Here is a 16,700-nt window from a genome sequence, read left to right as displayed (position 1 = left end):
TTTTTAATGAAAAGAGGCAGAGTGGTGTTTTATAACATATTTCGTTTTATTGTTGGCTAAAACATACATAAAGAGATGACCGGAGTAGCCAGAGCGAGCTGAGTGACGCGATCAAGAACGCTGCTGTTCCATTTGCAGAATAACCGGACTTGCCGCCTCTCGTCCTCGGGAGTTCGTTCTCCTGAGTCAAACTTGGCAAGTCCGACCTACCAAGGATGCAAGTCCGAAGTTTGCGTACTTGGTATTGAGAAACGGCCTCTGGCTCGCTCCATGTTGCTTCTAGCATGCGACACACGTGAAGCTGACGAATGACGTAGGTTCTGCTGCGACAAAAAAAAAAAAAAAAAAAAAAAAAAAACCTGGATCGGCCCGTGGATCTGTTATTTTTTCCGATCCCCGATCCAGCTATTTTGTCAGTATCGCGGCCGATATCCGATCCTAATATCGGATCGGTGCACCCCTAATAAATACAGTAATCATTACTTTATTTATTGCAGCAAAGACAACGTCGGCAGTGTTGACGGCAATATAGGCATAGAATATTTCGTTCTGTATTGACAGGTGCAGTATTTGAAAATAGATCATATTTTTTTAAATTGCATTTAAATTTGCATTTATGTCAAACCCTAGACACTTTCAAACATCAAAATGACATTTATTAATATGTATTCGTGTCAAAATGTCATACAAACATCTTTATCTATTCAATTTTGCTTGGAAACGCTTCCAAGACGCTTGCGTGTCGCGGCAGGCAGTGTGCAAGCTCTAACCTGTTAACATGGGAGCCGAAATAAAAACGGACACGCCACGCAGCTGAGACGCTCACGCCATGCATCCAGTGTGTCACCGACCTAAGTTTGTTGTGATTTCCAAGCTCATTGATGTTAGCAGTCTTCCTTGTAGAGTGCCCTCTGGTGGACAAACTATGCAGCGCCAACACTCATAACATGGTTGCAGGATGTTTCGTCCGCTTTTATTTTATTTTTTAAATATTCATTTATCGGCCATTATAAATGCCGATACCGATAGTTTGGAAAATGCCTAATATCGGCCGATAATATCGGCCCGCCGATATATCGGTCGGGCTCTACACAAAACACCAAAAAACTTCACAAGTCTCTGCTTTTCGTCGAGTTTGGAAGACACGTCTGAGCTTACATTGGATTTAACTCAGAAGAAGAAGAACGCGATTTGAAGACAAGAAAGATGTAAGGTAAGAAATTCTTACTTATTAGTTTATGGTATTGTTGCATAAACTTCACATTGCAGTTGAACTGTTGCTAGATACTGTATATGGTGAATATTATACTATTTAGACCCATGTTTCCTGATAAATACTGTTTGTGGATATCTGCTCAAACATAGATATGTATAACCATAATGTTTAATATTTTGGAGCGCGATGGCGTTTGAATGTATCATATTTTGGAGCGCGCTGTGGGTTTGAGTATCATATTTTGGAGCGCGCTGTGGGTTTTAATGTATCATATTTTGGAGCGCGATTGCGTTTGAAAGGAAAAATGCACCAAACATTAGGCTTTATGTTTTTACTATTATCTCATTTCATATCATCATAACGAATGGAAACATTTGAAGTAACATATGATAATCAATATATTTTTCTCTAGCGTAGTTGTTCTTGAAATCTTTTGGAAGATTTAATTTATTGTTATTATTATTTTATGCAGCACTGCGTAGCCTATGCCTAACAAGGCACAACAAACCTGGTGTTCATTATATATTGTTGGAAACGTGTGTGTGTGTGTGTGTATTCTGTGAATTTTAAAAAGAAATTTTAACCAGAAAAAGCTAAAATCTATTCCCAAAATCGTGCAGCCCTATAGTTTCTCTTGATATCATTATGTTCACAGTTTTTTCTTTTTTCTTTTCTTTCAGGGACCAGATGCAACTGAGTCCTGCTGACTTCAACATTCACATGAGTCTCTGTACATGAACATGGTAAAGTGAAAATCAAACACCTTGGAAATGAAAGGTATGTACAATGTTTTTAGGAATGGCACAAAGGTCTCTGTCTTTGGATCATTGTTTTCAATGTGCTCTTTTGTCATTTGTATTTTTGGATTGTGTTGTGTTGTAAATAAATCCAAACAGGGCCTGATCGCTCCTAATAGGGCAGTTAGGGGAGTGTCTTTGTCTTTCTCAGGTGTTAAAACCTTACATATTCATGAGATGATCACGCCTTTTCGCATATGGCTTTGTCACACAAAACACGTCTTAGAAATTTTAAATCAATATATTGTCTTATCTGAATGAGCAGTCAGGGTGATTTTCACATAGTTTTGGAGCAAATATTCTAGGCTATGTCATACAATTTTCAAAAGTCTTGTGAAGAAATAATCAGTATGGGTTTCATGGCCTTATTTCAGTGAGAATTCTTTTTTGTATTTTCACAAACCACGCATAAATGTCATTATCTCAAAACTACAAACTTTTACATACATGCTGCTGATATATTATTGTAGCAGAGTTTGTGCTGAATACAGTGTAATCAGACTTTAGCCATGAAAATGTCACTAGTAACAGAAAAAAACACAAATGTCAGAGCATGTCAGAACACCTCCATGGCCCAGAAAACAGCTCAGACCTCAGAGGGTTAAGTACAGTAACGAATTACATTTACTTCGTTACTGTCCACCACTGCCTGCATGAATAAAAATAATTTTAAGAACAAGCTCGAGTCTGTGGCCTTCTCTCACAGTTCAGCCTGTCAGTAGGTGCGTTTCCATTACAGATTTGCGCAAAACTTTTGCGATTTTTTTCTAAATGTCGACAAAAAACTATTTCGTAATGACGGCATTTCCATAAAACGATGTTATGCGACTAAAACTAAATTTTTTCCTCTCGCGATAAGTCATTTAAAAAATCATGGCGACAGATGTTGGTAGGTTTACGTATATCCCAGCCACTGCACTGGCCACCATTATCATTAATCGAAGGAGACGCATGTGTGTTATCCAAGCATTAATGGTAAGGAAAGACCCTATACTTGTGAGCGGCAAATATGAGGTGTTTCTGGGTGTGTCTCACTCATATCTACTTCGAGGTCTTGATTGTGGCATTTATTTGAGGTTTAGAATCCATTATTCCTGTAATTCTTTTGTCTTTTATGAATTTAATAAAGAACTCTGTCTAGTATTCTGTCCAAACACACCGCCTCATCTACGTCAGCTGACCTGTAAATGCGCAAAAACTGTTTCCATTGCAGTTTTGCAAAATATTTCTTTTTCGAATTGCCTGAAAAACCACCTCATGCAAGCGTAAAAACTTTTTTGCGATAAATGCGAGTTTTTGCGAAATTGACGTGTTTCCATTGGGCGTATTTTCAATTCGCAATTTCAAATTGCGCAATTTGAAGCGTAATGGAAACGCGGCTAGTGAAAGGCATTATTTTAGCCAACAGAGCTTGCACACTCATGCTTAAAGACCCACTCCGATGAAAATCATGTTTTTCTAGGTGTTAACATGTTCTTGTGGCATTTTTCTTATGCTAGAGGACATATCTTGAGAAAAATAAGCTCAAAGTTGTATTTCTGAGTATTTCTGCATTCAAATGGCTGTGAATCAGTAGCAGACGCTAAAATGCCGGCTAAAATAGACTGGAGTTGTGACGTAGTAACTCCACTGGGCGGGGCCACAAGCTCATACTCCCCTCCGCCCCGCACGCTCAGGTTCTGAGGAGTAGAGAAGACGATGGCGGATCAATACCTATGTGCGGTAGCGGGTTGCAATGCTAAGAGGAGAGATATTGGTATTAGCTTTCATGCTTTACCAAAACATGTTGCTGTGAGAGATGAATGGATTACGTTCCAGGGTTCCAGACTGCGACCATTTTTTGAGAATGTGCGAGTTAAAATGTTATGTGGTCGCATTTGTGCGAGTGCATGGTCATGTACTACTCAGTTAAATTCACGCATGAATTTTCCTGCATTGAACTTGTTTTAGCGCCCGCCAAAGTGATTTTTTGTCCCGCCAAAGTCTTATTTGATCGGTGAGTAATGTAGATGAACTGCTGCGCTTGTGACAGGACATGTTTATAACTGAAAGAACGAGCAGAGAGAGAGACCCGGACGCGCGCGCGCGCACTCTCTGTCTTCGGAGCCAGGCGAAAATGTAAACAAGACCTCACCGTCTCCAAACTAAGCGCTGTCTTGCTCTCTCTCCCTCGCACATATTAATCAAAATAAATCGACACGGCGGTAAAAGGTCGGAAGACCAAAGTTTCGTGTGGAGCATTCGGAGATTTTTTTTTCTTTTTCTGAATTGCCGCTGGGTGTGAATTGTGCTAAAAAAGTTGCCTTATCTTCTCTGAAAAGCGTTCCGGACATTCAGCTGACATAAAACAACACTTTAATTAAACGAAAAAAACTATCCAGTGATGAAATGTTTTCTGTGTTGACAGAAAGAAAGAAAGACAGAAAGAGGCTGTTGCTGCCTATGTATCTCGCTTCAGCCAACGGCTCCGCCCACAACGCAGAGGCGAATTGCTAATGAGCTACTGCCTCTCTGCTGAAGAGAAGTCCCAGAAAACGGCACAGGTTTTGTGATTTTGGCTAAAAACGCCATAATCATCATTTAAAGACCACTGAGAATGTTTAAAAATAAATCAAAATATGATCGGAGTGGGACTTTAAAGGAACCGTATAAGATTGTGGCCAAAACTGGTACTGCAATCACTTTCAAAATACTGTAGCGGTGTATCCCCTCCCCCTCCCCCTGACTCGAGGTTGCCAGATAGGCTGCAGGATCCAGCAGGAACGTCGGCTGCTACAAGGAGCTTCCAATGGCAAGTGACGAGTCCTACACAGTACGTTTTTTTTTCCAGACTTTGTCACGACGTATTTCGGATTCATAACGAGGTCTTTTAGGTTTCGTAACGTTAGACATTTTTTATCCGACACGTTTGTAGCTGCAGCTGTGGTAACTAGAGCAGAGCTGGCAACCCGGATGCCGAAACACTACTGACTTCGTGATTGGTAGATAGGTGGAGGATGACAACATCAACATCAGTTGAGGGCTCTAACTTCACTTTTAAATGACAATAACCTGGCCGGACTACGGTTGTCAGTGATATAAGTATTTGAAATGAACATGATTTCTTAATGTCTAGTGACATATCAAGGCCATTTTATGATTAATTGAAATACATTTCTTACATACGGTTCCTTTAATGAATTCTCTCCGAAAAGACATGTTATAACTCATCACATTCTTCACACAAACTTCATACATGTTTGAATAAGATTAAAGTGCATTTTAGAACAAAATTACATGTTGTATTACAATAAAGAAAACTCATATACAACTTTTTAGACGGAGCATCAGTACAACTCACCTCTATTCAGTCGCATTTCTGAAGGAGAGCAACCGGAACCGGAACACAAGTCTTAAAGGAACCACGCACCGTATTGAACAATACTGGAAAATGACCATCTAACCATAGAAATATGACATCTCAGTTAATAGAAATCAATATTAGAAGAATAAATTATATGAAATATTAAAATAATAATTCCAGAATACAAAATAATGAAAGAAATCTAACAAATTATAATAACACAGGGAGAGATTTTGAGTGAAATTAATAAATAAATATAACTCCCGTTACACACGCGCTATGTATTTACACCTGACATCCTATATGAATGTTAAAATATGTTTCATGTATGCTCACAATATAAGTAATAAATATTTGTCATTTTGAGCCTGTAATCAGAGCCGCCTTAACCTAATGTTAGGCCCCGGGGCTGAGAGGTTTTGTAGGCCCCCCATCCCCTCGATTAATAGAGTCTCATTTTAAAAAAAGTGTAATAGGTAATCTACATCACATAATGCATTAGTTTCTTTCGAGACCTACAACAATGAGTTTTTTTTTTAATATTGTTTTTAATTTTAATATTGTTATTAACATATCACTGAGCACATAAACACAAGACACTTTATTTAACAACCACACACAGCAACTAAATTTCAACTTTATGCAAATGAGAAGCGATTTTCGCGAGCGACAACCAATAGGAAAGAAGCCTTTCAGTGGAGCTCAGCTCCCGTCACCGTCTCGAGTGCAGGAGAGACAGAAGAGTTCGAGGGCGATTTCACTGTTTTATATGATTTGACAGTAACTAACCACAAACATGGATATAATAAAATGATGCACGGAAAAGAAACTATCGACAGTCTCAGTGAGTTTATTCTGGATTTAGTGCCTAAATCATTTTGTTTACAAATTAGACGCTTTGCAGATGTTATATAGCCTACATGTTAAAGATTTTATTTTGGATGTGTTCATTGTGATTATATTGGCTGGGTTTATAAAAGTTTATAAAATTGAAAGGATCATTGCTTGGTGCATTTGGAAACAAAGCTTGTCTATTTCAAAATGTAATCGCGTGCATCGCTGATGATTAAACTGTCCGTGTGTTGAAAAAAACGTCGATTAAACACACTCGCAACAGACACCCCAAAGCGGAGACGTTAGCGGCACTGAGCGGACACGAACCGTAACGCCTCATTCGCGCCGCGGGACCTCTAGACGCGCATAAACGCGTCTTTGCATAGACTTAACATTGAAATCAATCGCGCCAGACGCTCTTTTCGCGTTTGGTGTGAACGCACCATAACAATAACATTAGAGCGACAGCACTACCGACGTCCACAAGCGACTAGCGACATACAGCGACAAAATCTGACAAGTTAAAACAATATGACCTTTTCAGCTCATCATGAACCTGAACATGGGAGGCCCCTGAACTTGGGAGGCCCCTGGGCTTCAGCCCAGGTAAGCCCGTGCATTAAGGCGGCCTTGCCTGTAATGCACAAATTCAAAACATATACTAAAAGTGTCATTGTGCGTGTTTACTTTTGAGGCAGATTTTACGACAACACACAAGCACCAATACATTTAAATCAACATATCAAGGCCATGTTATAGATTAATAAATAGATGTAACCATGAACAGAAGTAAACAGAAGTTAAAATACTGGTCGCAGGCCTCCATTTGAGTAAAAGAGGTAGGTCTATATAGCTTCCCTTATTTTGTAAATAAATGCTGTTGGCCTACTAAAACAAACTGAAAAAAAAGTTCAAAACTGGTGAGCATTGGGTTTCAAATCACCTCTAGATTTAACATGACTCAAAACTAGATCATTTATGGGAAAATGTAAAGTGGCAGAACCAAGGTAAAGTATAGTGATTACCTAATTCATAAACAGTATCACAGAATTCATAATACATATGGTAATGTCATGGTAGGCCTACTTTGTGATACATTTACTGTTTTCAAGTACTGTTAAGTGTTTCTGCTGTTGGCAAACATCTTACCTGCACCTGCAGTACAGAGTCATTTAACCATTTGAACCATTATGAGTGAGTACATTAAATGAACTAACTGAACAGAGTGATTCATTCATGAAGCGGTGAAAACTATTCAAAACAGTCGACAGTAAATAGGAATACATGAAATATATGAAAAATGCTTATCTGTTAGAGTAGGGTAATTTTCCTTGTCAAACAAAGTTTATCTGTGATATTTAAATAATACTGGAGCTTGTGGCAGGATTGACAGATCAGAGAAATGAAGCCTTTTATAGTAGCCATGACACTCCGTCATAAGAATTTGATTCTTTAAAAATAATTGGTTTTTTATAAGAAACTAATTGTTTTTTTTTGTTTTTATTATTATTTATTATGTTATTTTAGTATTATAGTATAGCTTCTTTTTATGTTTGAATTTGTTTTTAGTTAAAGTTTTAGTATTTTTGATTGTTGATTTTTTTTGTCATTTTTATTCGTTTTTGTTTTTGTAATATCTGTATTGTTTTTTTTATAGCTTTATGTAGCCTAAATAAAATAGATTTTTTTTTTCATATTTTATTTTATGTCAGTTATTTATTAAGTAACATAAATGCTTTTTAATGGTTATATAATGATATGTATAAATAAAAATAGTTCAAATAGTTCTGATTAAAATAAAATAAATAAAATAAAATAAAAACACTTTTATTTGTATGACAATCAGACTTGCTGCTCCATATGAGTTTTCATTTGAGAGAAAATTCTCCCTCACAAGGCAGCTCCCTGTGTAGACATAAAAGCTATACAAATAAAAGCAACTCATATTTTTCTCATTTCCTGATGTGCTCAGGTAGATGAAGGAGGCATGCTCGCACGTCAGTGACGGGACCGGGCATCTTTCCCATGCTGTCCCATCTCTGAGTCACAGGGTCATAGCGGTGAGTTTGCCTTGCCTCTCTATAGTCCTCCTGGCAGTAACCGCCTAGAATATACAGCCTCTCCTCCAGGACAGCAGAGGCCGCGCCAACGTGGGGAATGGGAAGAGGAGTGAACACGGTCCAGGTGTCGTGTACCGGGTCGTACATCTCGCAGACCAGCTGGTTGGTGTAGTACTTATTAAGGTTGCAGACCCCGCCAGCTACATAGAAATGGTTTCTCATGCTCTCCATACAGTGCTGGGCCCGGTCGTGGGTCATGTCAGCGAGGTATGTGGTTCCTCTCACTGGGTGGTAGAGGAACATCGACATCAGGCATTGGTACTTGCAGTTGAAGCCTCCAGAGATGAAGATTTCACCTCCCCAGACGGTGGCAGCATGACCGCTTAAGGCTTGGTCCAAAGGATGGGTGAAGCTGTTCCACAGAGTAGAAAAGGCAATTGACTCATTTACAAATGACTCATTTATGCCTATGTTTTACTTATCCCAATTAATCGTAAAAGAGAAAAGCCTGAGACAAAGCTGAAAGAGCAACCTCAACACAATAACATTTGACTTTGGACTGGCAAATCAAATGATTGTCCAAAGATTCTCCATCATTTACAGTATGTTGTACTTCTGAGAGCCACAAGATGTCAGTCAGTTTATTCATTCTGTGCATTCTGTGTTTACATTTTTATTTTCACAATAACAGGTAGAATATAGTTAATTATTACTAAGGAATCTTTTAGAAAATATTTAACTTGCTCTTTTATCCTGTTTTACGTTTTTCTCCTACCTCCAGGAATCTGTTTCTAGTGAGTATTTTTCCACGCTGTCAAGATTTGTGTTGATGTTTTTGTCTCCTCCGATGGCATACAGGGCGTCTCCGCTCACCACCAGCGTAAAGTTACTCCTTAGTTCAAGAAGGTCTGCCAGCCTTTTCCAATGATCTCGCACAGGGTCGTACCTGTTGATGCAGATGTGCGGATAGAGAAAAAGTGAGAACAGGTGAAAGAAAAGTGAATAAATACAGGCTGACATAGCCACAGAAACACTACGATGCAATGCAAATTCTGTGTTTTATGTTTTTAGCTAAATTGATAGAACAAGACTTAAAGACCTCATTACATTGTTTGATGAATCAAGCCACAAAACCGGACTTTGGATTTTGTGAGGTCTTTAAGTATGCATTACTTTACCTGTAAACAGATTTCATGACGTCATACTTTGTGTAAAAGTGGCAACCTCCAGCTACATACAGTTGACCATCATGGACCCCAACGCCATGTCTAAATCTGGCCCGATCTGGCATTTCTCCCAGCATTCTCCACTCTATCTGCTTCACAAGGCCTGTTCCACTTCTCAGAGAGTTAACAAACCAGAGCTGCTTGCTGGGAAGTCGTTGATCCATGTCTGGATTCAGCTGATCGCCTCCGACCAATACCAGGGCATCTTTGGGGTGACGCACACGTTGCGCCACACGGTCAGAGATGCCAAATCCAAACTCCTTCAGTGCCGATTTGTAGAGTTCAACCTCAGATTCTCCACTGCATTCCATGCTCAGGTTTACAGCACGAACTTCTCGAAATTCTTTGAAGGTCATAAATGAAAAACGCACCGCTTGCATGAGCTCTTCGGCCTGTGGGAGCCGTTCAGCGAGATCTGTCTCCACCCAAGCGACGACCGCTCGGAAAACTGCCAGCTCCGATGGAGTGGACAGCGCGTCGCATCGGAGGAACGCCAGAAGCTTCTCGGCCGGGAGGTCCTGAAACTTTGGGGTGGCAGATACTTCTTGGAAGTGTCTCAGGACAAAATCCTCAGCCAGCTCCATCAGCTCCGCCATCCCGTAGGCCTCTGCGAAAGACGCCACGTCCAGGCAGTTGTGGGCATCCATTTCTTGCTCTAAGAACTCAAGGCAGACCGAGATGACAGGCTGAATCTGAAACTGGAGGGAAGTAGAGGCGAGGTCAAACACGCAGCCCCATCCGAGCATCAGAGTGCCGCTGTAGGCCCAGTTCAGGAGGGGCTCAAGCTCAGCGGCTCCGACCGACAGCAGAGACACAGACTCCTGCTGGCTCTCCTTCATACCGCTGGTAAACATGCCTCTGAAGTAGTCGCTGCTGGCTGCCAGTAGCACCCTGTGAGCTTCATGAGGGCAAAGAATTGAGTCTTTTAAAGATGCTACTTTCTCTGTTCAAGGACTATTGAAATGTAATTTTCTAAATTTTAAAACATTCAAATATGAATGGTCACTGATAGAACTGTGTAGAATGGATGGAATGGAATCAAAAGGTTTGTGAAGTCATTAACATAACTGTCATTTTGTCTCTACCCCTGTCCTTCACTATTGAAGACTAGCTAATGACTATTGTTGTCTTTTTCTACAGCTGGATAAGTCAAGACCAGCATCTGACAAAGTGGAGGAATTTCTTCTGTCCAAATTAAAGTTTTTAAAACTTTCAAAGTTTGTGTTGAAAATGTGTTGATTATATGGAATCAAAAGGTTTATGAAGTCACTGACGTAATTGTCATTTTCCCCTGCCTCTTTTTTTCCACTTTTAAATTTTTTTTTGTCTTTTTCTACAGCTGGATAAAAGTCAAGACCAGCATCTGACAAAATGGAGAGAAAAACGATTGTTATTTTCTTGTGTTCAAATTAATTAATTAATTTCTAAATTTGAATAATGCATGAATGGAATGGATTCAAAACGTTTGTGATGTCATCGAAATAAATGTATTTTTTTCTCTACCTCTGTTGTTCACTTTTAATGTTCTTCACGGTAATTTACCGGGATTGCTGTGTGAAAGGGGCTAATGAAGCAACCATATGGCAACATCCTGGCAACCAACCACAACACTAGCATTGTGTTGACTCATGGGCAAGCATCACTCTTTCTTGCACAAATGGTCACGATTTGTGTGGGTCCTCTAATGATGTTACAATGTCTCAAGGTGTCTTACCTTGAAAAACCATTCCTTCTGCAACCAGTTCAACGTCACATCCCACTCTCTTGGCCCACAAGTCCTTCATGGACTGCAGGCCAACTTTCATCTGCTCCTCCGCTGAGATCTTACTCAGTCTTTCTTCCCTGTTACCTCCATCTTCCTCCTCTTTGGAGATCTCCAGGACTCTTGGTGCTCCCAGACAAAGAGCTGCAGTCTGAATCTGTGGCATGTCGTCTTTGTTCAGATTGCGGATGGCTCCAGTGTAGGCGAACTCCACCACTGCAGCCAAACCCGAACCGTGAACCTCGGGACCCAATCTCAGCGAGATCTCCTTCTCATCTCCATCCCTCTCCTGGAGCTTTTGCTGGATAAGGGAGCTCACCGCAGCCAAGATGAGCGAGTGAACATGGAAGCTCATCCCATCCTCGGTGCTCAGGATCAGATCCGTGAGGATGTTCTCCATCTTCATCTCCCCTAGAGTCTGGAAGATCTCGCTTGGGTAACTTTGTCTATGATACCTTCGTAGAAGTTCATCTTCCTCCATATTATCGCACTCGTTGTCCTTCACTGCCCTCTCTTTCATTCCCATCCTGCTGTCGTTGTAGGACATGATCCATTTTAGCTTCCTGTTTTCTTCCTCAAACTTCTCTCCTCCTTCCTCTATCATCCTTTTCCTGCGCTCCTTCTCTCTTCTCCAGCGTTCCTCCCATTCCATGGGCAGATATTTTCTTGTAAATTCCATGAAAAAACAATACTTCTCCTTACTGCCGTTCTCTGTTTACAGCACTCAGTCTAGTCGGCACTCATGTATGCTGAAGTCATGTAATTCCCTGAAGTCAACAGCATGCTAATAATAGCTTATGAGTCAGTAGATCTAATTTAGATAGACATGCAACCTTTACAGAAGGGACACAATTATTAAGTCACAATTAATATGAAGATAGTGTTACAAGTTGTTTATCTTATTTTATTGTAATTTTAATTTTTTAAGTATTGTATAATCTGATGATGACTATCAGGGATACATTAAAAGATATCTCAGTTCTTTTTTTTTTTCATCTCCTTTAACATGATAATTATGGTCAGTTAAGGCGAGACACTATACAGGCAAAAACACAGTTTTTTCATGCATCTGTCAATTTTGAGATTTTGGCCTTTTTAGCTTGTCATAGTGTTTTTTCAGACTATAGTGAAAAGAAAACATCCAAAATACACTTTTAAGTGTATCTTTTATAGCACTTTATCTATTTACTTCTGCAGATTTCAATTACCGTACATATCTTTAAAGGCCGTTTCCTCAAAATTAGTTTTTTCTTTTGCTCTGAGCCATACATCTCCACTTCAGCAGCACTTACTTAACACCAAACTTTACACTTTTATTAATATCTATATTCTGAAGGTTTTTACAGAGGGGTTTGTGTTTATATAATTTGCCTGATTTTATACAACATTTTATTCCTAAAACAAAATTGTGAAAAAAAATGTTCTTTCTGGCTGTTGACAGTATTTTCTGGTTGATCAAAATCCTTAATGTAAAAACCTTTAACTCTATATGTTAAAAAAATTAAAGAAGAATTTTGAACCGGCTGGCTTTAACTAATGTTTAGATTTTTGTTCTAGAAATGTATGCAAATTAGTGCATATTTAATTGCACTAAGAAATAGAAACCTTGTAATATACATACATACATATATATATATATATATATATATATATATATATATATATATATATATATATATATATATATATATATATATATATCATTTAACTGGGGAAGTGTAGTGATATCTATTAGTTATTTTTTTACCCTATTCACCTGGGTTGTCTTGCCTTAAAATAACATATGACATATCTAAATTCTCAATAGTATAACCGTGTTTTCCTTTTTTTTTATTTTTTTTTGGTGAAAGTTTGTTTGTGGCGAAATGAAAACATGAAAACAGATTTTCTGTTTTATTTTTTTATATTGTTTAATATGATCATTGTCATAGTCAAAATATGTCATGTTAACATGTCATGTTTTTGGTATAATTTTGAGCACAAATTCTGTTCAGTGATAAATTAGATATTTTAAGGAAAATTCATTAGAGACATTTACATCTTTGTTTGACAGATCAGAAAGTGTTCAGATGTCGAAAGAGGTGGATCAAGTCAAGCAGAAATACAGCAAAACACGTTTCCAAAAGCTGAGCTGGACCCGCCTGTTTGATGTCATCATTTGCCACGTCAAAGGGATTTGCAGCAAAAGTTAAAGGTTTCTTGATGAGAGCTGGTTCGCTAACTGTGTTGTGTACATGTCCATCTTCATTTTTAAATTATATACATAACGTTTTACTTTTACACATAGGCCAGTTCATACCAGTCACACCATTTGCAGATATTATCTGGTGGGTCATTTCACATTTTACAGTATAAAGCGCAGTAACACATTCTTGATAAAAGAAACGGAGTATACCAGATGTATTGACTAAATAATTGGCCATAGCTGACAAATATAATAACATGCCCATCAACCATGCATTAAAAAAAAGTTTGTAGGTTATTTATATGTTAGTAAGTTGATATGTTTGTTTAAATCTCTTACGTATAGTCAAATGTACATGTTCTCTTTAAGAGATCATAAAAGTTAAAAATTATTTTTAGTGATGAATAATGTTATTAATTCCATGTGATGATAATGAACAAAAAAACAACTAACTTTAGAATAATTTTGCTATACTTCGAACTTGCTCAGAATCAAACTTTAGGTTATGAAACATGTTTTCATCAGAGTTTGATGGTTTGACCTTCCAGAAACGCTAATGCTACATAATACCAGAAACCCAGGAGACTTTCCTGAACATTTTTCCTCTGTTTACCACAAAGTAGACGTGCACTTTTTTTTTTAGAAAGATGATTCTTATTTAAGCACAGTCATGTTGTTTCTGTTTGGGGAGAAATCCAGGAATAACATACTGTTGAAAAGCACATCAAATCAAACACAAATAGCCATGTGACCGGAATGAACCGTATGTAATGTGACCATGTGGAAAAAAATCATTGTATTTATTCATGTAACATTAAAGATCTCATAAAATTAAAAAAAAAGAATCATGTATCAACCTGATAGTTTTAATGTATTTGCACAGAAAAGAAGACAAGCATTTCAAATGCTGGATAATAGTGTATGAGATCTAAGCATTTAATCACCAGCAGTTTATGCAGATTTTTTTTTTATGCATTGAATGATTTATGAAAAGGTTCTGTACATCAACACCTAATTTCTAGTTTGTACTATTCTTTGTACTTGTTAACAGAGATGACATTTCGAGACCCAAGGTCGCTTACACAAAGTGGACAAGCCCACCCAAATGGGAACGTGCCCAATAAATGACCAAAAAAGGCCACGGTAAGAAGTTTTACTGTTCATAAAATAAACTTTTATGAACTTCTTTATGGCAAGCAGTTCCATGAAACGTGTATAAACAGTGGAAAAGGTTTATTGCTCTTTGAAATCGAAATTCTAGGAATGGACAGAAACACTAACTGATTGGCTAATGTCCACTCTATAAAATACATATCCTTTGGCCATCCATATTTTGCCCTCATGAAAAGCATGATGGTTCCAGTAAACACAACCCTGCATACCAAGATGTGATTGGTTAGATGGGCATGTGGGTGTGTTTACCAAATACCCCAGTATAGATAGTCGGAACATTTGTCATGAAGCTGGAACACGTTCCCAAAGAAAACCCACATCAACAAAACATTTTCATGTTAGTACTCACAACAAATGAATGGGAACACTAGGCAAAAGTAGCAGATATCAGAAAACACACATATGCTGGTACTGCCGGTTCAAATCATTGTCTTTCACATATAACAACAAGGCTCTTTTACAGTAATTCCATTTGTGACCCTGGATCACAAAACCAGTCTCGAGTCGCATGGGTATATTTGTGGCAATAGCCAATAATACATTGTACGGGTCAAAATTATTGATTTTTCTTTTATGCCAAAAATCATTAGGATATTAAGTAAAGATCATGATCCATGAAGAATTTTGTAAATTCCCCACCTTAAATATATAAAACATTTATTTTTGTGAGTGGATGCAGCACGGTCGCCAATAGAAATGTAGAACTTTAAAGGCTATTTTCTCAATATTTCAATTTTTTTGCACCCTCAGATTCCAGTTTTTCAAACAGATGTATCTCGGCCAAATGGTGTCCTATCCTAATAAACCATACATCAATGGAAATATTATTTATTCAGCTTTCAGATGATGTATAAATCTCTTAAATAAAAAATAAAAAAAATACCCATAAGACTGGTTTTGTGGTCCAGGGTCACATTTGATAAAAATGGAAAAATCATGGAAATGTTCTTATTACATTTTCATGACGTTCATTATCTTGCTTATCATAGTTTTATGTGTTGTCATAATGACCCATTTTCCATTGATGCAAAGTTTAAATTCAATTACGTTTTTTTACATATAGTGCTTTTCACAATGCAAGCAGGTTTACGAAGGTTAGAGAGCAGTGGAACAACTCCCTTCAATGTTTTAGGAGGAAGAAACCGACTCAGTTAACATGTCCAAGCATGTGTTTTGGGCAAAATAACATACAAAAAAAGTAAACACAGATAGTTATTGGGTAATCAATTGTAAAAACTGATCGATCTGAAGCAATTGGAGAATGCTTTTTATTATTTGGAAACAAAAATTCTTTAATATCTCAGCAGTGAAATTAAAAAAAGCAATGTGTGACTTCTTATGGTTTCCTGCTTGTCAGATGTTTCTCCTGAGAAAGAGACCCCAGTAACCTCAAGAGTTTCAGATGCGATCTCAACAGTGTCTCAGATTGTGCTCATGTTTGCAAAGACACCAAAGTCTGACATCAAAAATCAACGATCTCAATATGAACTCGAACATTTCACATCAGATGATCTGAGCTGCTTCTTACTGGATGACAATGAGTGGCTCATTTGGGTCTGATTTTATTTCAGGATAACTATTTGAGATTAAGTTGATGAGCAACATATGAGCAAGTCTCTCCATTTCATGTAATTGTTAGGAGAAACAGTCAATATGTTAAAAAGATCTAATTTGTGTCTCTTAATTTCCAGCAGATTTTGTGAGCAGGTTTGAGATGTTGCACATGCTTCTCTAATAACAGCTGGACAAACTTTAAACATGCTTCAAAACATGGAAAAAATCACAGGTTTTAGGGCGAGTTTCCAGCCAGGCCCGTCCAGTCATATGGGGTTATGCAAGTCATTTCAGACCAATAATAATTGCATTCATGATGCTCACTTTAGGAGAAAGATATGTGATGTCCACACATCGAAACTGTTGCTAGACAAACTCCATTTGACAGATGTGAAATCTTGGGAAACCAGTTCGTAGATATTTCTGAAGAAGACTTCAAAGATAGCAAGAGAACACAATACAAAGAACTGCCAGTCATGGTTCTTCAAACATGTTTGTGTACGTCTAATAATGGGTGTGTGTTATTAAGGTATAAAAGAAAACGCAACTC

The 16,700-nt window shown here is 38.0% G+C and overlaps 1 protein-coding gene across 1 annotated transcript; it reads right to left on the bottom strand.

The window, feature by feature from the left end:
• Positions 1-8,142: 8,142 nt before the first annotated feature.
• On the bottom strand, positions 8,143-11,982 carry LOC309482188 (kelch-like protein 33; the record flags this gene model as incomplete). The annotated part of the gene is made up of 4 exons (XM_082147412.1): positions 11,191-11,982; positions 9,429-10,374; positions 9,026-9,196; positions 8,143-8,662 (listed from the first exon to the last, which is right to left on the bottom strand). Exons 1-4 carry the CDS (start codon positions 11,915-11,917, stop codon positions 8,143-8,145), a joined length of 2,364 nt encoding a protein of 787 aa, XP_082003538.1. The 5' UTR covers positions 11,918-11,982.
• Between the last annotated feature and the right edge of the window lie 4,718 nt (positions 11,983-16,700).

This window comes from Leuciscus leuciscus (genome assembly GCF_965113295.1).
Source record: "Leuciscus leuciscus genome assembly, chromosome: 2".
In the NCBI taxonomy this organism is placed as follows: domain Eukaryota; kingdom Metazoa; phylum Chordata; class Actinopteri; order Cypriniformes; family Leuciscidae; genus Leuciscus; species Leuciscus leuciscus.
This window is presented reverse-complemented; position numbering and strand designations above follow the sequence as displayed.